The sequence below is a fragment of the Myodes glareolus genome, chromosome 6 (genome assembly GCF_982192425.1).
Source record: "Myodes glareolus chromosome 6, mMyoGla1.1, whole genome shotgun sequence".
NCBI classification, from domain to species: Eukaryota; Metazoa; Chordata; class Mammalia; order Rodentia; family Cricetidae; genus Myodes; species Myodes glareolus.
Window position 1 is genome coordinate 13756075 of NC_142031.1, and position 24768 is coordinate 13780842.

The window sequence follows — 24768 nt, forward strand, 5'->3', positions numbered from 1 at the left end:
ATTGAGTCCAGCCTGGGCTACATAGCAAGATCCTGTTGCAAAAAAACAAAACAAAAAAAACAAAAAAAAAACAAAAAAACAAAACAAAACAAAAAAAACACCTGGGGATGCAGCTTGGTCGGTTAGCCTGCACAAGCAGGTAGTTTGATCTTTAGCACAGCAGAAACCAGGTGTGGCAGAACACGACTGCTTCTTGAGACAGGCAAGAGGATCAGGAGTTCAAGGTCATTCTCAGCTGTTGTGAGTTTGAAGTTGGCTTGACATAGAAGTCTCTATCGCAAAGAAAACAAAAAACAAAACTCAGAGACAAAAAGCTCTAAGGTGAGCAATACCGTGAGAAATATGGCTGCAAGGGTTTAAAGCTCCTTGGCTGAGCTTACAGGGTTCCATATATGGTTCAGATTGGATATTTCAGACCAGTCAGCTACACTGAGTATGGCGTGTTTGTGCTACTGGAAAGCAAGATGCCTATTGTTTATTCTTAGACTCCAGTCACAATTTGAATACCATCCATTCCCATTTTACAGATAGCAAAACAGAGGCACAGATGGTCAGTCAACAACTGCCCAAAGATAAGCTGAGAAGAGCTGAGTGGGTCCCAAGGAAACTTTCCATAGTAAATTTCACACACACACACACACACACACACACACACACACACACACACACACACGCACGCATGCACGCACAAGACAAAATACTGCTTGGGACTTAGTTTAATTAAAAGTCTTGCCGGGCAGTGGTGGTGGTGGTGGCTGTGCATGCTTTTAGTCCCAGCCCTCTGAGGTAGGCGGATCTGTGAGTTTGAGGCCAGCCTGGTCTACAAAGCAAGTTCCAGGACAGTCAGAGCTGCTACATAGAGAAACTCTGTCTCAAAAAAACCACCAACAAACAAAAAGGTCCTTGTGGTTGGGCATAATCTCAACTCTTAGGAGTTTGGGGCTGGAGGATTGTGCATTCATGGCCATCCTGGCTACACAGCCAGACTTATCTCAAAATGTCAAAGAGAAGGGCTCAGAAAGATGGCCCAGCAGTTTGCTGCTCTTGGAGAATGCTGGAGTGTGGTTCCCAGCACCTGCTCTGGGCTGCACAAGTCTCAGTTTACACTCTTGTAAGTCCAGCTGCAGGGGAATCTGCCTAATTTCTGACCTCCCCAGGCACTGTGCATACATGTGTGCACAAATACACACACATTAAAAAATATACCAAAGAAAAGTCTGATTTGGCATGATGGTGTATGCTTGTAATCCCGTGACTGGGGAAGTAAAAACCAGGAGGCTGCAGAGTGGATTCCAGATCAGTCTGAGCTGCACAGTCTCAGGCCCTGTCTCAAACCGCCACAGCCACCGCACCAACCGCTACCACCACCACTACCATGGCCACTATAGCCACTGCTACCACAACCACCATCACAGCCCACACCAGCTCAAAGCCTTCACAACCAGTGAAATGTAAATTTCCTTCTGACCCAGTGGCAGACTAAGCAGCATTTACTCAAACATCTTCACCTTCTGAGCCACCTCACCCTAGGACTCAACTCTCTTAGCAGCAGCCAGGCCACTTTCCCTGCAGATCCAGAAATCACAAGCAAAGTCTGACTACCCATGAGCCTCTGGAATGTGACCTTCCGGGCTCGGACAGAGGGCCATTAGGGCTGAACTGATCTCTGTCCACAGACAGGGCAAGTGGGGTTACCCTGCCACTTCTCAAGTGCTGGCCTTGCAGTGGCCTCACATTTTAATTGTCACTTGGGGTGCTAAGTGTTCAGCTTGTCTATGTCCAGAAGTCAGGAACTCAGATGCTGGGAGCACAAACCCTCTTCTCTAAATTTTTTTTCTTTTTTTTTTTAAATATTTATTTATTTATTTATTATGTATACAATATTCTGTGTGTATGTCTGCAGGCCAGAAGATGGCACCAGACCTCATTACAGATGGTTGTGAGCCACCATGTGGTTGCCGGGAATTGAACTCAGGACCTTTGGAAGAGCAGGCAATTCTCTTAACCACTGAGCCATCTCTCCAGCCCCCCTCTTCTCTAAATTTATTTTTTATTTTTTGTAGTGCTAGGGAATCAGATCAGGGCTTTGCACATGCTCTAAATGTCTAATAATTGACATTCCTTTTTAATTTGTAGTCTTGGCTTTTGGGTGGCTGGAAACACACACGTTTTACCTTACCTCCCATATATCTGGTGAGCACACACCCATACTGCCTTTCTCTTGTTTGAGATTATTATTAGATATTTTTCAAGACACGGTTTCTCTGTGTATCTTTGGCTGTCCTGAACTCACTCTGTAGACCAGGTTGACCTTGAACTCACAAGGACCTGCTTGCCTTGGCCTCCAGAGTACAGGAATTTTAAAGGCCTGCACTACCACCACTGGGCTATCTCTTTCTCTTAAAGACAGGGTCTCATTGTGTAGCTGGAGCTGACCTAGAACTAAGTAAGCCAGGCTGGTCTTGACCTCCTGCCTCAGCAGGTGGAATGTGCCACCACCAAGCTTGGTTAACATTGTTCTTGTCCCCACTTCTGTTTTGTAAATACCTTTTGTTTTTTTGAGACAAGATCTCATGGAGCCCAGGAGCCCAGGGTGACCTGGAACTCCCCCATGTGCTGGGATTATAAGCACTTGCTGTTTTTTTTTTTTTTAAAGCAAGGTCTCTGGTTGCTCAGGCTGGCCTAGAATTACGTAGCCCAGGCTAGTACAAAACTCATGGAACTCAGAATCCTCCAGCCTCTGCCTCCAATGGTAGGATCACAGATACATGCCCCACACCCAGCTCAGAAATGCTCTAAGGCTCTTTCTCTGGAGTGTCAGACATTTTCTTAGCTGCCTGCTTCATGATATAAAAAAGCCTTTGTTTCTGGGATGGTCTGAGTCTCCAGCTACTGCTTAAAATGTAGCCCTGGAGTATCCTTTCCCTTTTACTGTTAGGATGGGACCTGGAGCCTGGAAGTGTACCCCGACTGAATTAATTGCACTCCGGCCCTTTTTTGTTTTGGGTCAGGGTCTCACCCAGGCTGGCCTAGACCTCAAGATCTTCCTGCCTTTTCCTCCTATGTGTGGGACTCATAGGCACAGGCAACCATGCCTGGTAGCTTTTAGATTCTAGAACCAAGTGCTGCTTCACTCCATAGGGAGTAATGCACCACTGGGCCGAGCAGGAGTTCCTTTTGGAGTTAAAGACCTCTGCACTGTTGGATCACTCAGGGTTACCATTCTTGTAAGGTGGGACCAGGAGATAGAGCAATGGAAAGGGGCTGCCTGGAGATCACCAGCCGATCACTATGGTCAGGATTACCACTGACTGTGTCACTTGAAACTGGCCTGTCTGGTCGGTGTCATGGAACTCTGATACCAGCTCCATTTTGATCTCTAGTCTGGTATGCTGGGGCTCAGTGCAGAAATGTAGTCAGAAAGTAATGGTGCCCTGTAACTTTTAACACGAAAATGGTTACATCTGTTATTCCGTGGTTGTGAATGCTGGAGTGGAAGGCTCATTGACACACACCAGATGGAATTATCATCACCTATCATAGGGTAAGAATGCTAACATACCTGGCTTAAAGGGGTTTTAGAGAGTGCACATTAGGAAACAAGCTCAAGAGAACACAAGACAAGGGGAATTTGAAGGCTTTTTACTTTTCCTTCTTTTTTTCCCTTTGATCTCACTAAGAAGCTCAGGCTGACTTGAAACTTGCTATGTAGCCCAGGTTAGCCTCAAATTTATAATCCTGCCTTTACTGATGTACTTTCCATCCATTTTGTATTGTTTGCCCAGCATGCTAAGACCTGTGTGGTAAACAGCAGGGCCGGGGCAACTGCTGCATGGAACTCGGGTTTGCAGCTCGAGGTCTCTCAAGGTTATTTGTGGAACCAGTCAGCTTGAAGCTGGTCAGGGTCACTGCTGTGTGCTGGAAGAAGCTCAAACCTTGGCTCCATGGCAAGGAGAAACCGACCAGCAGTCCTGAAGACTGCAGATGGGTGCTGCACATGCCTGCTAGCTAACACTACCGAGACTGGGAATCCACGGCAGGTGAGGCGGGCAGTTACTAGTCCCATCTCACAGAAGGGCAGTGTAAGTGCAATGCCCCAGCCCTGGTCCCTTATCCTCACCAGAGCTCAGGTCTGGAGTTCTGCTCACCTCTGTATGGACAAAGATACCCCTGGCATAAGGCAAAGGAACAGTATTGCTTTTGCTAATAATGTAGAGTAACACCTACTTATTTCTTAAAATGTTTATTATACATGCTGTTTTCCTGGAGAATCCAGGTGTTTGAAGTCGGAGCTGACAGGCACATTCAGCACGGAGAGAGTTAAGCCAGTGCCCTCTTCTCCTTGTAGGTCGCCATCATCTTCTTGATTTCAGCAATGGCTTTCCCTGGATTCAGACCCTGGAGGGAAGAGAAGATTGTCAGTAAGGTGTGACAGAGGGAACAGAGCTGGACAAGTCCCTTCTCAGGAGGGGTGGTGCGCAGATCCAGCCATTGAAAGCCAGCAAGCCCACAAGCTCCCCCCCCCCCATGCTTACAGGAGTCTGTTACACTGACTTCTGGCATGGCTCACTCCAGCAGGCAAACACGCCCATGGCAGACAGCATTCCCTGACTACCCTAGACCCCCAGGGTGGTATCTCCTCTAGGACCACAGGCTAAGGTCAGTATCACTGTCACTAAGTCAGCGACTGCAGACTATATACTCTAAGAAACAACCCTGGGAACACCTTGTATCTTGAGTCTGACTGGCCAATACCAGCTGCTCTGGCTGCAGCACGGCCTCACAGCTGTAACATCTGTTTTGCAGGATTGATGAGTACCCTAGTGCGTGCCAGCCTTGCAGAAGCTGGGAGGAAAATGGTAGGTACATGGCACGGTTAGATTTATCTGAGGTTGGGAAAGGGCCCTCTCACGTTAGAATAACCCAGAAACTAAAGCACTGAAGAAAGGGAAAAAGATGAAAATAACCCGAGACAGGAGAGGTTCTTTACACAGCAAGACAGAGCAGTCTCCAAAGTGCACAGGTGAACAGGGCACAGATGGTGTGGCACACACATGCACACTGCACAGTTGAAGTCAATGTCAGGTTTCCAGGACAGACCCATGCTCTCCTGTGCTGCCATAGCCTGTCCTGTGTAGGACTTGAAGACCCTGCTGAGAGGTTGGGCCCTTGGAGCAGAGGTTTCCAATAGAACTTGCTGCCTAGTCCGTTTGGAAGGCAGCCAGGGTCACGCCTCATAGGTCCACGATAAATACCAGATTAGAAGGCAGTCAATTTAAAACTGGACACTCCCAGCTGGGCAGTGGTGGCGGATACCTTTAATCCCAGCACTTGGGAGGCAGAGGCAGGCAGGTCTCTGTGAGTTCAAGGCCAGCCTGGTCTACAAGAACTAGTTTCAGGACAGGCTCCAAAGCTACAGAGAAACCCTGTCTTGAAAAATAAACAAAACAATAAAAAACTGGACACTCCCACTGTAGTGGGCTATGTGAGGCAGAGCTGGACCAAAAGTTCCCTCTCAAAAATAAGAGCCAGGGTAGTGATGCACGCCTTTAACCCCAGCACTCAGGAGGCTAAGGCAAGCAGATCTCTATGAGTTCGAGGCCAGCCTGGTCTACAAAGTGAGTTCAAGGACGGCCAGAGATACCCTGTCTCAAAACAACAACAAAAGAAATGTGAGATCTGAAGGTGCTGGGGTCTAAGCTGGGGAGGCTGAAAGCACAGCATGAGGAGAGAGGGTGACCAGGGAGGCCAAAGCTCAGAGTCCCATGAGTCCCAAAGCAGCTCTGGCTCAAGCAGATCAGTGGCCAGAGGTGTGATACAGCTGAAGGACCCTGGTTCTGTTTCTCACAGCATTGGCTTCTGGTGGCATTCTTGTCCCCTCCATCTCTGTCATCTACAAGTAAGGCCTGCTGCCCCTCTTGGGACCTGGTAGAGTCTGTGACTAAGAGCCATTCAAGCCCCAACTGAGAAAACAGGGATTCCAGTCCCTCTCCATCTCCAGTGACCATGCTACTCCTGCCCATACCTTGGGGCAGGTCCGGGTACAGTTCATAATGGTGTGGCAGCGGTAGAGAGAGAAGGGATCCTGCAGTTTGGCCAGGCGCTCCTCTGTGAAGTCGTCCCTGGAGTCGATCATCCAGCGATAGGCCTGGGAAAGCATTGGGGGTGTGGGGGTGGTAGCTGAGTCATCTGCTGGCCTGGACGGGCTTGGCTCAGGAGTGTAGGAGTCTTGCCATTGCCCTGTAGTTCTTGCCCACCATGCAGTAAGGCTCTGAGCTCTTTCCTAACTCGGTATGTTCATGATCATCATGAGCCTTTGATCCACCCTGTGCTTGGTACCTCGGTGCTTAATGACATGGTACTGGCATCGGCTCATTTCATATTGTTCCAGGTTCTAATTAGTGAGGGTAGGCTGTGCTAAACGCTTTTCTCTCTCCCTGAAGCACCTGCCTGTGCTAGAACCTGCCACCGAATAAATGGATGCTTTGTCTGGGACAAGGGTCTCTCTGTATAGCCCTAGCTGGCCTGGAGAACTCAGAGATCTGTCCGCCTCTGCCTCCTGAGTGCTGGATTTACAGGAATGCAGCAGGACACCTGGTTTGTTTGTTATTTTAAGGCTCCCAGCCTGACCTTGAACTCATCATCTTCCTGCTTCAACCTCTCAAGGGTTTTGGATTACAGGCATAATGAGCTATCAATCAACATGTCTCCTGAGATCAGCGAACTCACAATGGTCTACCACAGGGCCTGGACCCGTTCCAGCTGTGTTACTGAGACCTGTGTGCTTTCCAACAACTCAGATCCTGGACAGCGAGTGGCACAGTGAGTGTACCTGACTGCACATGGCATGGTCAACACTATTCTGTGGTCACACGGCTTTTAACTTCCTTTTTAATGGAAAAATGAGAAACATGAAGTTGTCTTTCAACTTGCTTCAGTCTCTGAAAGCACTGACCACAAATCTGAAAGGCAGGCTTCCTTCCTGCCTTCTGATGAGTAGCTGCCCCTCAAGATGCTTCTCTTTGCCACACAGCCCCAGCCCGGGGATTCAGTTCACACCTCCCTTTGGGATGGTCCTCCTTGCTACAAAGGTGCAGCAAGATGAAACCTCAGATTTGCTGAGAGCCACCTGAGCAAGGCATTGGACGTACTGCATGTCACTGGACACCAGCCCTCTGCAGACAGCTGCCTGCAGCAGGCCACCACCCTTGTGGTGCTTGTGTTAGGGAGCACTGCACCTGCATGAGAACTGCAGGTCCCAGGTACTTGTCTCCGTTCCACCAGTAACTGGGGCAGCTGGTACTGCAGCAGGCGCACAGGATGCATTCATACAATCCATCCTGTGTAGAGAGAAAGGAAGTCAGAGACCAGGGACTAACACATGACAAAGTGCCAGCCTGCTGTGTGCTTTCTGGGTGAAAGGGTGGTTTGTGGCGGTGTAATAGATTCATAAAAAAAATACCTTGTAATGAAATGCAAACCTCTGCTAGATCAGAGTTCAGGGCCCTTACATCCAACAACAGTGCATGTAGATTTGATAATCAATAACCCCCCACAGACCTAAGAGTCATGAACAAGTTCAGGTTCCCAACCAGCATGCAGTCTACAGCACAGAGGTCACTGAAGTTCCTTGGCAGTCTGCCCCGGTGTCTCAGAGAAGACTGCTGAGCAGTCCTCAAGTTTCCACTGGGGCCTCAGTAGTTCCTACGCTGCCCTCCACCCTACTGCTCTACTGCTGTCCGGAAAGCACCCTCGCCAACCACGACAGTAGGTTTAAGTAATGACCAGCTTCTCCCGGTCCTCGATGGACTGCAGATACTGCTGCTTGCCCTCCTGGGACTCATCCTTCTTCTTCAGATAGGGTTCAATGGATTTGTACTGTGCGTAGAAGTTACTCAGATCCTGAGGGAAAGGAGAGGGCAGTAGGAGAGAGATCAGCTTCTACCAGGGAGGGCCTTCAGCTTGCTGTTAGTTCAGACACTGCACTTTCCCTCTCCATGATAGTCAGAAACCAAACTCTCAGAGGCTGAGACAAATCAAGGTTCTAGAAGGGGACATGGTCAGTGTTAGCCACACCAGCCGAAGACATGGCGACTGCAGTCCTTTCTCCCGCTGCCCCAAGTCAGGGACGCCAGCAGGGGGAGGGGAGCTCAGCGCAAAGCCAACTACTGCTGCTTTCCCGCTTATCTTCCACACAAGTCTCTGCAGTTAAGGCCAAGTCCTCCATTTCTGGGGCTAGTTCAACTCTGGAGTTCTAAACCCCTATTTCCAAACAAACCCCGCACTCTGAGCTTCACAAGGACTGACTGATTTCCAGGTATGTCACTTCTCATTTAGATTCTTCAAACACACATAGGCCACACTGGAGTGGACCTGGGAAGGGGGTTCCTAATGTCTCTGGGGATACTGTGGAATTCCCCTTGCCATGAACATAGGGAGTGTCTGATTGGTAACATATACCACAGTAGCTGCTGACACCCGGACCCAGCCTGCTCTGGAGAACAGAGGGCAGGCCATGCTAGCACCACCCCTACAGGACACACTTGCACCGCCCCCTGCAACAGGTGGGAGAGCCACAGACACTCACAGGGACTAGATCCTTGATCACATACATATGCGGAAGAGGGTAAATTTTTGAGACTTTGTTGAGGTCCGTGTCGATCCTACGAGTGCACGCCAGAGTGTTGCCTCCGTTGATGTTCATGGCACAAGAGCCACAGATCCCTGAGAGAGACACCAGGTGACCTCAGGCTCCCAATCCTTTCTTCTGGGCCACGCTGACCACCATTAATAGCTGCACACAAGATGTGTTTTCTCCCTTCTCTTTCCTGCCTGGACCTCAAACTTGAACCAGGTCATGCACTCTACTCACTAAGCTAAACCCTCAGTTCCTTGAAGCCCCAGCTGGCTTCTTCCATCTTTGATTATCCCAGGTTTTCATGGCTAGTGAGCAGCACAGCACAGACACGGAGACTGCCTCTGTGGCTGATTTCTGGTGTCCACCCTACTACGGGTCCTTGCAGAGTCCCGTAACTCCACAGGCCCATTTCCCCCTCCCCTGTATATTAAGTTCACGTAGTCACTTATCCACCTCACATGAAGACACAACAGCTCTGGTTCATAGACAGGCTTCACAGCTACAAGGGCCACAAAGGCCTCAAGGCACCATGTAATTTTTGCCTTTTGAATTTTTTCTTTTTAATATTGTTATTAATTTTATTTTTGCCTAAAATCATATTTTAAAACATTTTTACTTTTGTTGCATTATCACTAGCAATTACTCCTCCCTCCTCCTCTTTTTCCATGACAGGATTTCTCTGTGTAGCTTTAGCTTTGGCTGTCCTGGAACTAGCTCTTGTAGACCAGGCTAGCCTGGAACTCACAGATCTGCCTCTCTCTGCCTCCTGAGTGCTGGGATTAAAGGTGTGTCCACCACTGCCTGGCTTTTCTCTTTCCATCTTTTGAGACAGGGTCTCACTATGTAGCCTTGGCTGGCCCTGAACTTGATCTCAAAGACTCAGAGATTTTCCTGCCTCTGCCAATCCAGTGCTCACACCCTCAGCTACATATTTTCAGATACACAGACTGATGCAGAGCTGTTAGACAGGACGTTGTCTTTTCACAGTCTCAGCATTAGCACCAGCACGTCACCCCGTGACAAGTGTGAGTCGAGGGGCCTCAGCAAGAAAACTGCACCTCTCACTAAACAAAGAGCTCATAGTGAAAATGCCAACTAGCCTGTCCTCACTGGTGCCAGCTAACAGGAACCACGAGACAGAGGAACCTCGAGACAAAGATCTCAAGGGGAAATCAGAACTTGCATCACAGTTCAAACTTTGGAAGCCATTTCCCAGGAAAAAGAAGGTGACGTACAGCATCTCTGCATATATCCTCCATTCCCTTGCTGCCCACTCGGGGCAACCCCTAAAGCTGTACTAGTCTCAGCAGCAAGGTCACCTCGCAGTGCTGCAATTGCTCTCCAGGGTGTCCCCATCAGTGGCGGCCATGACTCTCCGGAGTCTTAGTCAAGGTCTAGCAATAACAAAAGTTATGCTCACCTTCTCTACATGATCTTCGGAAGGTCAGAGTGGAATCTATTTCATTCTTAATCTTGATCAGAGCGTCCAACACCATAGGTCCGCACCTGATAGAGAAAAGGCCTCGGCTGCATTCACAAAGGTAGCATCCTGGCTTCGCTACTGTACAATGATCAGAACACCTAGATGCATGACTCATTCAGTACCACATCAGCACCAGATTTTTTTCCTATAATTTTATCTTTTACTTGCTTAAAGGCTTAATTACTGCAGTTATTTTTTTTTATTCTTTTGTGTGTCTGTGTAGTGTATGCATGTGGAAGCCAGAGGATGCTGTTTAGAGTCTCCCTCTAATGTTCTGCTTTATTCCCTTGAGACAGGGCCTTTCACTGAACCTGGAGCGGTTGCTTTTCAGCTAGGCTGATGGTCAGCAATCCCCAGACCTGGACCTGCCTGGGTCTGCTCCCCCAGAAAATACAGGAAAGCATCGCCTGGCTTTCTCCGTGGGTGCTGGGATCCAGACTCATGCTTGCAGAGCTAGCACTCATACCCACTCAGTCATTTCCTCAGCCTGCTTTTCTCTTGTTCTGTTTTTTTGAGATGGTGCCTCACTATGTAGTCCAGGCTGGCCTTGAAATCAAGATCCTGATTTGGTAGTTAAAATAATACAGAGCCACCACAGAAAATATGGTAAAGATAATAAAAGAAAATAAAGCAGATTAGAGAGATGGCTGAGCAGTTAAGAGCACATGCCGTTCTTGCAGAGGACCCGAGTTCAGTTCCCAGTGCCCATACTGGGTAGCTCATAATTGCCTGTGACTCAGCTCCAGGGAATCTGACATTCCTGGCCCTGCATGATCTATGAGTCTCCATCTTCACAGCCCCTAAATCTATTTTTTTTTTTTTTTTTGTTTTTTGAGACAGGGTTTCTCTGTAGCTTTGGAGCTTGTCCTGGCACTTAGCTCTATGTAGACCAGGCTGGCCTCGAACTCACAGAGATCCACCTGCCTCTGCCTCCTGAGTGCTGGGATTAAAGACGTGCGCCAACACTGCCTGGCTTCTATTTTTATTTGTTCATTTGAGACAAGGTCTCAGGTAGTCCTGGCTGGCCCTGAATTTGCAATGTAGCTGAGGATAACCTTGAATTCCCGGTCTGCCTCTACAGGCCAAGTGATGGGATTATGGGTCTGGGTTACCATACCTAGCCAGTCTGCTTCCTTCACTTTTTTTTTTTTTTTTTTTTTGGTAAAATTAGCAATCCTGGACCCTACCAGATTTTACTGAGGAGTGTTAATTAATGTCTCATTGTTTTTAGCAGGCGACCAACATGGCAGGTCCAAGCACTGGAAAGAGGTTGCACACAGAATTTGGAATTCCTCTTCACTTCTTTCCAGGGTCCCCGCACTTTCCATGATCCCTGCTTCCCCTAGTTTTAATCTTTCTGTTGCTATGCAGGCTGGGGCCCTGACCTCATGGAGGAAAACTATGCAGCTCACAGTGGAGTGCACATTCTCCCAATATTTTTGTTTACTGCTGGTCACTTCCCAGTACCTTCAGGTCTTTCCTATCTGCTTCCTGGGGTCAATGATGAAAGCCTATTCTATCATTCCTGAAAGGAAACTCAGTAATGCCTTCCTTTTTTTTTTTTTTTTTTGTTTTTTTGTTTTTTTGAGACAGGGTCTCTCTGTAGCTTTGGGGCCTGTCCTGGAACTAGCTCTTATAGACCAGGCTGGCCTTGAACTCACAGAGATCCACCCGCCTGTGCTGGGATTAAAGGCGTGCGCCACCACCACCCGGCCCTTTTTTTGTTTTTAATTCTATATTTGTAGCCACATACTGAGGTGATTTTTGTTGTTGTTGTCTGTCTTTATCTCTGTCTCTGTCTCTGTCTTTCTATCTTACTTGAGACGTAGCTCTGGCTGTCCTGTGGCTCATGCAGACCAGACTGGCATCGAACTTGCATAGATCTACCTGTTTCTGTCTCCTGAATGCTGGGATTAAAGGTGTAAACCACCATGTCTGGTTTACCGAGTTTTGATTTGCACAGTTTATCTCTAATTATTTGGCAATATTTTTATTTTTTTCCTTAATAAAACAGTTACCTATGAGTGTGATTTGGGGCTGAGGATGTAGTTCAGTTGGCAGAGGGCTTCTATAGCATGCATGAAGCTATGGGTTTAAACTCCAGTACCTCACAACTATAATCCCAGAATTTAGTAGGTAGAGAGTGGAAGATTGTAAGTTCAAGGCATTCCTCAATTATAACATGAGTTCAAGACCAGCCTGGGCTGTAAGACTGTCTCAAAATAAAAAAACAGAAAAAGAAAAAGAAAGGAAGAAAGAAAGAAAGAAAAGGAAATTGGGAGAACACAAGAAAGGAATTTTTCAGTGGTTGATTTCTTTGATTTCTGGTGTTTTTCTTTCTCAAGTAGACATCTATCTAACTTTAAAAACAGAAGACAGATTCCAAAACATCAGAGAATCAGGTTTGTATGTCTCTTAGATCCTGGAAAGTATGTCCCTATATCAAATTATGAGTTCCCCTTTAGAGAGGGGGCATAGCTCAGTGGTAAAACTTAACATACATGAGGTCCTGGGTTCAGTCCCCGACACCACAAACCAGACCTAACCATGAACCAAGCATACCCTCCTGGTCTGCTCCTTACCAAGCACCTGGCTGGCACAGACACTTTGGCACAGACACTTACTTATTCAGATCGACTTCATAAGTCTGCATTCGGGGTTTATCTCCAGTCTTGTCTGGGTCCCATCGGTAAATGGCAAATTTTTTGACTCGGGGAGCTGCAGCAGCAGCTGTCTGTGCCCCTCGGCAGGCCTGAAACTTGAAAAAGCCCAGAAAAAGAAGAAAGAAAAACATTAAAAAAAATGCAAGGTACTTCTTTCCACCTAGCTGGCACGATAAATGTGTTACTGCGTGAACCAGGTAGGGCAGAAGTCATCACAACATAGTTACTGGGTAAGGACATAATTTTATGAGTTTTAACAAAGTAGTATTACCATAATTAGAGTATCCTTGCCCATCCAAAATGGCCTCTTTTTCATCATCCCACATTCAGTTTTTCACTTAACGTAAAGACTTCTGGCGTTGCCAGGAAGTGGTGGTGCACTCCCATCACTTGGAAGGCAGGAGCAGGTGGATCTGTGAGTTGGAGGCCAACCAGAACAGCCAGAGGCTAGCCTGGTCTAAAAAGTGAGTTCCTTTAAAAAATAACCTGAGACAGCCAGGTGTAGTGGTGCATACCTTTAATCCCAACACTCCAGAAGCAGAGGCAGGTGGACCTCTGTGAGTTGGAGATCAAACAGGACGGCCAGAGATACAATGTAAGACCATGCCCCAGACACCCCCCCCCCCAAACTGGAAGAGATGGCTCATCAGTTAAGCTGCTCATAACCTGTAATTCCATCACTAGGGGCTTCTACGCCCTCTTCTGGACTCCACAGGCAACTACACTCACACACATATATACATAACTAAAAATACAAATAAAGACAGGTCAGTAAGGCACTTATCACCAGCCTGACAACCTGAGTTATATGCCTAGAATCCACATAACGGTAGAGAGAACTGACTCCTACAGGTTGTCCTCTGATCCCCACATGCACACCTAGGCATGTGTGTACCCCCATACACAAAATAGAGAACACATGACGATTTTTTAGTTTGGAAAATTATAGACCACACACATCTGTAATAGCACTGAACTTCCCTGATGGAAACACCTGGATGCCCGTTCTACCACAGCCACTTCGCCATCCTCACTCTGTAGCACCCAGGGACCACCATCTGCTGGCCTTACAGTTCAAGGTGAACCTCGGCATTATAGCAACATAGCTGCCTAATGCAGGGGCTGGCTGTTTTTGTTTTACACTTAGACTGGCCCACACTCACTATACAGCTGAGAATGACCTAGTGTTCCTACTCTCCTGCATTCACCTCCCAAGTTACGGGACTACAGGTGGGCATCACTATGCCTGGCTTTGGTTGCTTTTTGTTGTTGTTGTTATTGATTTTTATGTGTGTGTGTGTGGGGGGGGGTTGAGATAGCATGCTCCAGTGCATCCTAGGCTTGCCTGTGGCAAGCCTCTTGCTTTTGCTCCTGAGTGCTAAGACAATACTACACACCGAGCTATGGTCCCACACTATGGAAGGTGAATTACCACCCTTCAGAGGGTGGTAATAGCCCCCATGCTCAGCTGATTCCCTCCAGGCCTGCAGGGATGACAGGTTACCTACAATGGAGCCTCACATCACCTTTCTCCCATTTATTTATTTTTTAAAATATTTATTTATTTATTATGTATGAAATATTCTGTCTGTGTGTATGACTGCAGGCCAGAAGAGGGCACCAGACCCCATTACAGATGGTTGTGAGCCACCATGTGGTTGCTGGGAATTGAACTCAGGACCTTTGGAAGAGCAAGCAATGCTCTTAACCTCTGAGCCATCTCTCCAGTCCACCTTTCTCCCATTTAAATACTTGTTTCTACAAAGACATTTGTTCAGGTATACTTTTCAAAAGGGACTAGGTTTAGACTGAAATTGATATAGGGTTTTTAGATTTATTTAGCTTTTTTTTTTCTTGAGATAGGGCTTCACATAGCCCAGGCATGCCTCAAATTTACTATGTAGACAAGGACCTTAAGCCCCTGCTTAAGATCCTCCAGTCTCCACATTCCAAGTGGGTCACCATCCATGGCTATGAATCAGCACGAATCCTGTTGTTTTGAGACAGGGTCTCACATCTAGACCTGGCTGTCCTAGAACTTGCTAGTAGACCAGGCTGGCTTTGAACTCACAGAGATCTGAAATGTCACCTTTGAGCTGTGTGCTCTTCAGAGAATTACTTAGCCAATCCACCCCATCCTTCCTTCGCAAAGGGGAGGGTGGGACTGATACCTACTTCACAAGGAGTGAGTCAAACTCCTGGCAGAGCTCAGGAGACGGTCTCTGTGTTTCAACACTGGCAGCATTTTCAGGCCTCGGATTATTCTGACTGGCAGATGGGCATTCTAAACCATTTTCAGGCCTCAGATTATTCTGACTGGCAGATGGGCATTCTAAACCTTACCGATCCCAGGAGCAAAGAAGCAGAGCTGTAAATGGCGGCTTTGCCCTCCTGGAGTCCACAGTCCAGATGAAGAAACAGGAGCATTATTAACAGTTAACCCATTGCAGTTACACTTGCTGGCAGACTGCAGTTTGGGGGTGCAGGTCAAACACAGAGGTTCAGAACCCGAGCCCACAGCAACACAGCAAGCTCAGTGGGGTCCTCGGGAATATGAATACACCTTCCCACAGGGAGGACATCTCTCTCTCTCTCACTGTCCTGGGGAAGGTGGGAAAAGGCCTCTCCTGAAACCCTAACACCGACCGTTTTCTACAGTTCATTCAAGGAAGCCCCTCTTAGAACTCGCTCCTAGTGGTGGGGCTCTCACAACTTAACTGCTCCCTCAGCAACTTGGAAAGAGGCTGGTGAACAAGGTCACTGGGAATCATTAACGGGAAAACCCATCAAGAGGCTCTCCTTCCTTGAGAAAACTGATGCACCCCTTCTCAGCAGACACGGATTGCCTATAGCTCTTCAACTAGAGTAGGGGCCTTGTGAAATTTCCCCTATTTATGCTGGCATGTGAACTGGTGCTGTCCAATCCCATGCTGTCAACATTAAACACATGTATGTATAAGCAACACTACATGGACTCAAGAGATTATGTATGTGTCTCTGTACATACTTAGCAATGACAAAGCCAAGCATGTGAGAGGGAGCGGGGAAGCATGGGAGGAGAGGGAGGGATGGAAATGATGTAAATACAGTATTCATGTATGAGATTCTCAACCACAGACACAGAATCATTAACCTAATCCCCAGGACATCAGCCTGAGGCTCTGGCAGGCACTGTTCTACTGTTCTTTGAGACAGGGTCCCAAGTAGCCCAGGTTAGTCTTGCATTCCACATGCAGCCGAGGATGTCCTTAAGCTCCTGATCTTGCTGCCTCAGGCTCCTGAGTGCTGGGATGGCAGGTGTGTGCCTGTGCACCTGACTCTGGATCCTTCCTACTCAGGAAGAGATGTAGAGGTGGGCAGTAGGGGTGCACGCCTTTGATTCCCAGCACTTGGCAGGCAGAGGCAGGTGGATCTCTAAGTTTAAGGCCAGTTCTAGGGCTACACAGAGAAACTGTCTCCAAACAAACAAGAAAGAGAAATGCAGAATGAACGTTTTGTTAGGGTTACATCCAGTAGGTTGCAGAGAGCTGGGATTCCAAGAGGGTGGAGTATGGACTGTGTCCTGCTGCCCCAGCAGGCACTTACGAAGACAGAGAGAGAGAGATCAGTAAAGTCAAGAGAAGGAACTAATATTTCTATATACTGACCACACGCCAGGGTTCTGTTGCAGGGCCAGTTATGGTGACATACACCTTTAATCCCAGCATGTGGGAGGCTGAAGCAGAGGGATTTCTGAGTTCTAGGAGCTGTAGGGTGGTCAGGGCTGCTTAGAGACCCTGTCCAAAACCAAACCAAACCAGCAACAAGGCTGGAGATGTGTCTCAGTGGCTGGGAGAGGAGCAGGGGTCCTGCTCACATGGTGGCTCATAACCACCTGTAACTTAGTTCCTGATCTCCCTGGATACCAGATAGGCACATGGTGCCCCTACATACGTGCAAGCAAACACCCATACACAAAACTTAAAACAAAAACTGCCGTGGATAAGCTGATGGGGAGCCTCGGTTTTCAAATCTCTAAGAAGCTCAGAGTTCTTGCTGCCCACCTTCTGTCCAGGAGCCCAGAGGAGCCAACAGACTGAACGGGATTCGTCAATCTTTAGCCCCTTCTGGAAGCAGAGGCCGCTTCGCTGGCCCTTCTAAACGCTCCCACTGAGAAAGCACGCCTGCAGGGTGCAGCTCCCCGAGGATACAGGGCGTGTGGGACGACCTGTGACAGCTACTACAGTAGCATCAGCAGAAGCAGCCCCGGGCTCTGCCTGTGTCACCCCGTGCCAACGGTGTGACATCAGAGCCGCTACACACGCTTTATGGAACCGGGTCGGGCCTGCCGGCTTCCACAGGCCGGGCTCCGTGTCTTCCCAGGGCTGGGTGGTTTCTTCCATCTCTCCTGTCCCCTGGGGGTCAGGAGCGTGGCCCCCCGGCCTTACCGACCCAGATCAGCCTATCCTGGCCGCGCGACCTGGCCTCCCGGGTGCCACCCCAGGCCCCCCTTACACACGGAGCTGAGCGAGTCCTAATTTCTGGATTTGAAGTTGGGATCCAATAACCGGGCGCTGGTCAGATGACCTTGAGATGCCCTCCCTGACCTCTATCTTTCCGCCGACCTTTTCCACCCTCGGCCCGGCCGCGACCCTCCGGCTGTGGCGAGGCACCGGAGGGCGTTCTGACAGGATGCTCCGGGGCAGGGCGTAGGTGAGCCGCCCTCCCCTGAGGCCCGGCTCCGGGGTCCCTCCGCCTCTCCGCGGCCTCTCCACTCCAGGTAGCCTCGGTTACGGGCACGGCTCCCCACTGAACCACGGCCCCGGGGCTCACCTGCAGGCCGACTCGGCCGACAGCCGTAGCCAGGAAGCCGTGCTTCAAGGAGACCCCGACCGCCGCCGCCATCTTGGCTCCTGACGTCAGCCCCACCCCTTAGCCTCCGGCATCCCGTCGAACACCGCGGTGGAAGCCGGTTTCTCACCCCTAAGGCCCGCTAACCGCCGCAGAGCCGACGAATGGGAGGCGGCTTCCGGTGTCCCGGGCGAGCCGATGGAAAGCGCGCGTGCGCAGTAGCGGTCACCGGGCTGCTCGGCTGCTGGGCCTCCTGTTCCTAGGGTGACCTTAGCAGTCTAAGGGGCCAGAGGGAGGGTGACCTGGATGGGGTGGAGACTTCCAATTTTGTTCAAGGCGGTGATTTCAACCGGGCGAAGGTGGCGCACGCCTTTAATCCCAGCAGTAGGGAGGCAGAGGCAGGTGGATTTCTGAGAGTTCAAGGCCAGCCTGGTCAACAAGAGCTAGTTCCTGGACAGGCTCCAAAGCTACAGAGAAACCCTGTCTCGAAAAACAAACAAACAAACAAACACAAAGTAATAAATAAATAAATAAATAAAATAAAAAAATTCAATCCTTTTCCACTTGCAAGAGTATCGTCAATCATCTCTGGCTCTTGTCTGATGAGGTTTTTTTGCTGAGTCTAGAGAACCCCTCATCCCCTGGCTGATTGGGACAGTTGGTGAGTGATTGAGATCACAAAGATGACTGACAAAAGTGTCACTCATCCATTTATCCATAAATATGTACATAACCCGCATGACTGGAATCCTAGCAATTGGCGAGTGGAAGCAGGAGGAGCATCCGGATTGTCTTTGGCTGCCGTAGTGAGTTCGAGGCCAGCCTGGGATGCATGGGACCGTGCCTCAAAACACACAAAAGCAGAACAAAAGCAATCAGAAAGTAATCACTCACCAACTTGACAGATACTCTTGCAAGTGGAAAAGGATTGAATTTTTTTTTTTTTTGCTTTTTGTTTGTTTGTTTTTTCGAGGCAGAGTGTAATGGGCATGGAAACAGATTCCTCTTAATGACTAAATAAAGGGGAATCTGTAGTGTAGATAGAGCAGAAAATTTATAGAAAAAAAAAACATTTAATGCTCTGTCTCCCAAGTACAGAGTTTCATTTCCCAAAAACAGACATTTAATGCCTTGCATCCCGAATGCAAAGCCTCATTTCCTGAGAGTGGACATTGAAGGTCTGTCTCCCGAGAACAGACAAGATACTCTGCCTTTCCGAACACAGAACGCTTTGCCATCCCGAGAGCAAATCTTCGTCTTCTGAGCAGACAGAACGCTTTGCTATCTTGAGAGGAAAGAACTAAAAGCCTTGTCTCCTGAGACTTGGTCACCCGAAAAGCTGAGTCCAAAGGTCCTGCATTCTGAGATAGACTAGCACCAGGCCACAGACTACGCGGTCAAGGATTAATCCAGCACCCGATACCAGCCTGAAAGAGGACATTGAAACCTTCTCTCCCGAGTGCAAACTACGGGGTCAAGAGTTGAACTTCGCTATCCAGCCCCCAGTGCTGTCAGGCATCCAGCCTGAAGAGATCCAAAAAGCCCTTTTTAAGCTGAAGAATACCAGGTCGTATGATACTATTTAATGTGTGTATGAGATGTTAAGAGAAGAGCATAGATGTGTTATTACATAAGTTTAGTGTGTGAAATGTTAAGACATATCTTATGGATAATTGGTAATATTAGGAAATGTTAATGGATAAGTTGTGTTAAGGTTAAGAAGTGTTTTTATAGGTAACGGATAAGTTGTATTAAGGTTAAGAAGTGTTTTATAGATAAGTGATAAATTAGATTAAGGTTATGAATTGGTTTTATGTATTAGGATTAGTAGGATTAATAATTGTGATAGTGAATTGCCTGTGTGTTGCCCATTATCAATCCCCCATGCCTATTAAGATTGTAAACTCCATTGATGCCTTGGATATTGAAGTTGCCAGTAAAGAATCATTCTAAAAACAATTCTCTTGCTTGGTCTGGTTACTCATCACTCTCTGGGGAGAAGGGCACAGAGTCCTTGTAGGTATTACTTGAAAAGAACCTGGAGCTGAAGTCTTCTAGCTCATAACACAGAGGCAGGCAGATCTCAGTGAGTTCAAGGCCAACCTGTTTTACAAGGAGAGTTCCAGGACAACCAAGATGGTTACACAATAAAACAAAACAAAAGTAAGTAAGTAAGGGGCACCTGCTATGTGGCAGGAGCCTAGCTCTAGGATGTCATGATGCGTGAGCCAGGCACTCACCTAATTCCTGGATAACAGTGGAGAAGGGCAAGTGGGGAAGAGACAGTAGGAACGATGGGTGACATGGCCTAGGGTGTCCACTAAGGAGAATGACCTTAAACTCCAGATGTGTGCCACCACACCTGGTTGCACCTGCTCGCCGAGCGCTGCCGACTGAGCTGTTCCGGAGTTTGTTTTCTAAGTTTCCTTTACTCATCTGAACCGTCTTATCGAGCATCTTTTATGGATTCTTTCAGAGTCGCTCTGGCTTGGGATTTGACTTCCTTGGGCAGGTGTGATCTTGGTGTCCCAAGTCACTTGATCTCTTCAGCCACCCAGTGACTTTGCTGGCCCCCTGTTTCCAGAAGGAATGATTTCATGTCTTCCCGCTCACCGTTGGCAAAGGAAGAGTGCCGTTTTTAGTCTTTGGTGTCCTCACTCCGGCTCATTTAGATGCCACTGGAGAAATTAAGATGGCAGAAGGAATGGCTAGATGGGGCCAAGTTTCTGAGACCGTTACCTGAACCTGGCTTCTCTGCCAGGTGGCCTCATTAAAGGGGGTGTGGTGAGGTCTGAGCCCCAGGAGGTTGCCTTAACTGCTTCCCTTAAGCCTATGTGACGTTGGACAAGTCCTTCTCCACCTCTGTCCTGGCCTGAATCAGCTGATTTGAGGTTCTGTGATTGATGTGGCTGTCTTGTGCAATAGAAGACAAGGTGGAGGGCACCTTGACTATCCAGACAACTGGCTCAGCACTGGGATAGGCTACCCCAGAGGACCTTTGGGTCCCCCAAATTGGCCGAGGTTGTAGAAAACCCACCCCTTTCTTTGCAAGTCCTCCAGAGCGTCAAAGGTGGTGTTTCTAGAGAACTGGCCCCCTTAGCCATTTTCAGCCATCATGTCAAAGACAGACACCACCCATACATGAGTGGCTCTCCTTTAACTTTGCCCAGGTCACCTTGGAAAAAGCAGTCTGGGGCCAACAAATGTGAGACCTTGATTTATGGAGGGGCTCTTGGTGCCAGTGTGCCCACACACTCTGCAGGCACATCATTCCCGGGCTTCATGGGGATTTGGGAAGCTCAATGTTATGGAGGGATAATAAATTCCTGGGCGGCTCTACCTCCGCCCTGAGCTTTGGGCTTCCGGAAAGGCACATGTGCCATAGGACTAAAGGTCTTTGTGGTCCACTTCTGATTTATGCTCCCAAGTTGTCCTCGCCACGGGATCGTAGGGTTTGGGGGCTGGTTGGTTGCCATCCATTTGGAGGGTGATCTATTGCTTTTCATCAGCCATTCTGATGGGCACCCTTGTGCTTACACAGAACCTCACCTCATCGCTTGCAAATGTGTTTACATCAACAGTCTCCTCTGGTTCTCCTGACAACCCAGTTGGGTGAGAATGACTGCCCCCATTTCAGACAGTCTCCGAATAAGAGGAAATGGGGACAGCCTAGGGAGGAACTTCTGTTTGAGGAACTCTTTCCTCCTCCAGGGCTGGAAGTTGAGTCCAGAAGCAAACACGAATGCCAAGCTGGGTTTTGATAACTCAAGACTGCATTCTAAGTACTCAAGAGGCAGAGGCAGGAGGATTGCTAGTTCCAGATCAGCCTGGGCTACATGTTGAGAACCTGTTCCCCAACCCTCCAAAAAGAAATAGGGGGCCAGGTGGTAGTGGTGCATGTCTTTAATCCCAGCAGTCGCGAGGGAAAGGCAGGTGGATCTCTGTGTTCGAGGCCAGCCTGGTTTACAGAGTGAGTTCTGGGACAGCCAAGGCTACACAGAGAAACTGTCTTGAAAAAGCAAAACAAAAAAACCAAAACAACAACAACAAAAAACAAAACAAAGAAAAGAAAGAAGAAGGGTGTCCCCATTCCCTTTGAGCTCAGCATCAAATGATTCGTCCCTCTGTCACCCAAGATGCCCACACTCCCGCTCTTATCAGTACCACCCTCCGTCAGCATCCGTGGTGGAAAGCTGGCATCATCCCCGGTCCCACTTTTCCTTCCACATCCGAGCAGTAACCATTGCCACCACATCCTCCTGGTCCCTGTGACCCCTCTAGTCACATCTGCCCACCCCCTCTCTCTGTTCACCTCTGTTTCTCTGTGAAGTTCTGTAGCTTGGATCTGGAATGTCCTATTTCCTTGACCTATTTATCTATCGACAAAGTCTCTTTATTAGCCCAGGCTGGCCCAGAATTCTCAAGCCTCCCAAGTGCTGGGGTTACAGGTGTGGGCCACCTGCCTGCTCCTTCCTTCTTCACAGGCATTGGGAAAAATTCAGATCCAACTTGCTCCTTCCTTAGGTAATAACTCCTTGACCACCCCCAACAAAATATCCTCTCCACAGGCCACCAGTACAGCTTGTATCTGGTTTGATAATGTCCTACTTCTGTATCTGTATGCCCAATTGGGGACATTGTAAAGGCCTGGCCTCTTTATTTTATTTTATTTTATTTTATTTTATTTTCTTCACCAAATTTATTGCTGTATCCAAGTCTGTTTTGAGTTTGTCCTTTCTTGGTTTTGTCTGGGGTCAGGTATAAGCTGGCCTCAATCTGAGGATCCCCTACTTTGTTAGCAGAGGATCATAGTATCTGTTTTAGATTCTCTTTGACTTTTGAATTCTTTATGACTATGTTAATTGCAAGAAGCTTTCAGGCCAGGTGAACAAGGTGCCTCTTGTTCACGGTCACATCTAGAGCCCGACTCAGTGGCCTGCGCCGTAACAGTTGGCTAACAAATAAGGAATGAACAAATTCGTCTTCATTTCCAAAGTGCCTGACTGGGGATGCAGAACGCAGCATGTGTGCAGCCAAGCGGGTTGGCTGAACGAAGGGATGAGGAATAAGAGAGGTGAGCTGCTTCCTTGTAGCCGTGAGCGGAGAGGCTGAGGGGCAGGTTGGGTGTTCAGGAGAAGCAGGAAGCCATGTGGAGACTTGGGCACCACAGTTTGCAGTGGCATGACTAGGGTGGGGACCAGGGTAAATGATGGTTTCCAAAGTTCATTATAACCGGGTGGTGGTGGTGCACACCTTTAATCCCAGTGCTAGGGAGGCAGAGGCAGGCAGAGCTGTGTGAGGCCAGCCTGGTCTACAGAGTGAGTTCCAGGACAACCAGGGCTACACAGAGAAACTCCGTCTCAAACCAAACAAAACAAGGGGCTGGAGTGACAGCTCAGCAGTTAGGAACACTTGCTGTCTTTTCAGAGGACCTGGGTTTAGCTCTCAGCACCTGCTTGGTGGCTCACAGTCATCTATCATTCCAGGTCCAGGAGATCTGATGCCTTCTGATCTCCAGGGGCACCAGGCACGCACAACATTCACACACATAAAAATAAAGTAAACAAATCTAAACAGTTTTCTTTAAAAGTTCATGGTAAATCAAACAGGAATGTTTTAAGTAGAGTCGCCATTCTCTGGGACTGCTGGAAGCTGAACACAGGGACCAGTGGCAGGCCGGGCTCTACAGTGAGCCACACCCCCAAGCCTCTCCTGACTCCTTTGAATCTTAGCCACTTAGCTCTTGTTGGCTTCCTAGGAGTCAACATGAGGAATTTCATGATACATCAGGGCATCAGGAGCTTCTTTGGGAAACAGAATAGAAGGAAGGAGAGCCTGAATGGGTCAGGGATGGAGGAAAAAGAAGTCTGTGTGATCAGCCAGCCAACACGCAGGTCTCCATCTGATTCAATCCATGCCCTGCTCCCACACCCCGTTAAGCAGGGTACCCCTGGTGGAGAGGCTGGACCCGAGTCCCCTCAGACCTGAAGTCTCCCTCTGGCTACAGCAGGAGCCGCTCTTTCTCTGGCTCAATTATCCAAGCAGGCCTGTGGCTTCTGAGCTTGGCAAGAGGCTGACTCTTTCAGGAACATGTCTGCTCTCTGTCTGGGCTATTTTACTTCTAGGGCACACTCATTACGTGTCGTGGGGCTCTAGATACAAGCTGAGACGATAGCTGGCAATTCCAGAGCCAGGGGTGACACAGCAGAGCAAATGCCAGCTCCCCCACCTCCTGTCCTGGTCCTTTTCCTCCTTGGCCAGGTTCTCAGAGAAGCCCTTTTCCTTCTCCTAGTCACTGGATGGTGTCGCTGCCGTCTCACGAGGCTCGTGCTGGGAGGCTGCATCTGCTGAAAAGCATCCACACTCGCAGGATTTCCCAGGTGCTGATCGCTAAGCAAACGCTTCATAAGCATTACAACAAACCCACAAGGTGAGAGTGATGGGTCTTCATTTGTTTCTGAGGCCACCGAGCCTCAAAAAAAAGGTCAGTTACTTACCCAGGTCACACAGCTTGGATGGGCAGCATCTTCTGTGGACTGTGGGCTCAGGGTCCGTGAAAGCAAAGTGGTGGCTGCAGTCACTATGGTCCACCTCCAGGGGGCACCCCCGGCCCACGCGCTGCCCAGCACTCTAACAGCTGTTGCCAACTTGCCCTTAGAAAAGGCTTTATCTAAACCCCTTTCTTTTATCCTGTACAAACCCCACCATATAATTAGACTTCTCAAAATATGCTCTTCGAGTAGGAGTGAGGCAATAGGGCTACAAGCGTCTCCCATTTCACGAGCTGTCTCTATGGAATTAATTTCCCGGAGCAAAGAGTCACGAGCCACCCCTGCTCCAGCTGGACCTGCAATTCACACAGCTTAGGTCAGCTCAGCTGCTGGGACTTAGCAAGTGGCCCAGGGACTTCTGGGGGGACTGTCCCCCTCCCCCCGCCAAGCACCATGTACACGCAAACATTTAGAACCCATCCACCCTGTGCCTTCCCGCCCCTCCCACCTCCCTGTCGCCTCTCCAGCCCCTCCCACCCGCCTGCCGCCCCTGCAGCCCCTCCAGTATACTCTCCCGATTAGCAGTTTATTTGATCTTCCAGATAAACGCAAACTTTCTCACTGTGGACACAGCGCACTGCGCTGCATCCACCTCCTTCAATT

The 24768-nt window shown here is 48.7% G+C and overlaps 1 protein-coding gene across 1 annotated transcript; it reads right to left on the reverse strand.

Annotated features, from left to right (window-relative positions):
• Positions 1 to 4227: 4227 nt before the first annotated feature.
• On the reverse strand, positions 4228 to 17754 carry Sdhb (succinate dehydrogenase complex iron sulfur subunit B). Its single transcript, XM_048426678.3, has 8 exons — positions 17597 to 17754; positions 12746 to 12879; positions 10059 to 10144; positions 8588 to 8724; positions 7786 to 7902; positions 7239 to 7340; positions 6026 to 6148; positions 4228 to 4398 (listed from the first exon to the last, which is right to left on the reverse strand). Exons 1-8 carry the CDS (start codon positions 17666 to 17668, stop codon positions 4321 to 4323), a joined length of 849 nt encoding a protein of 282 aa, XP_048282635.3. The 5' UTR covers positions 17669 to 17754; the 3' UTR covers positions 4228 to 4320.
• Positions 17755 to 24768: the final 7014 nt, after the last annotated feature.

Bases quoted from the DNA above. Each gene is read 5' to 3' on its own strand.
- Sdhb (XM_048426678.3), bottom strand. From the start codon at position 17,668: ATGGCGGCGGCGGTCGGGGTCTCCTTGAAGCACGGCTTCCTGGCTACG. The intron at 12,880-17,596 runs GTGAGCCCCGGG...GGCTTTTTCAAG, and splicing joins TCGGCCGAGTCGGCCTGCAG to TTTCAGGCCTGCCGAGGGGC. The intron at 6,149-7,238 runs GTGCAGTGCTCC...ATGCTTTCCCAG, and splicing joins GACCTGCAGTTCTCATGCAG to GCCTATCGCTGGATGATCGA.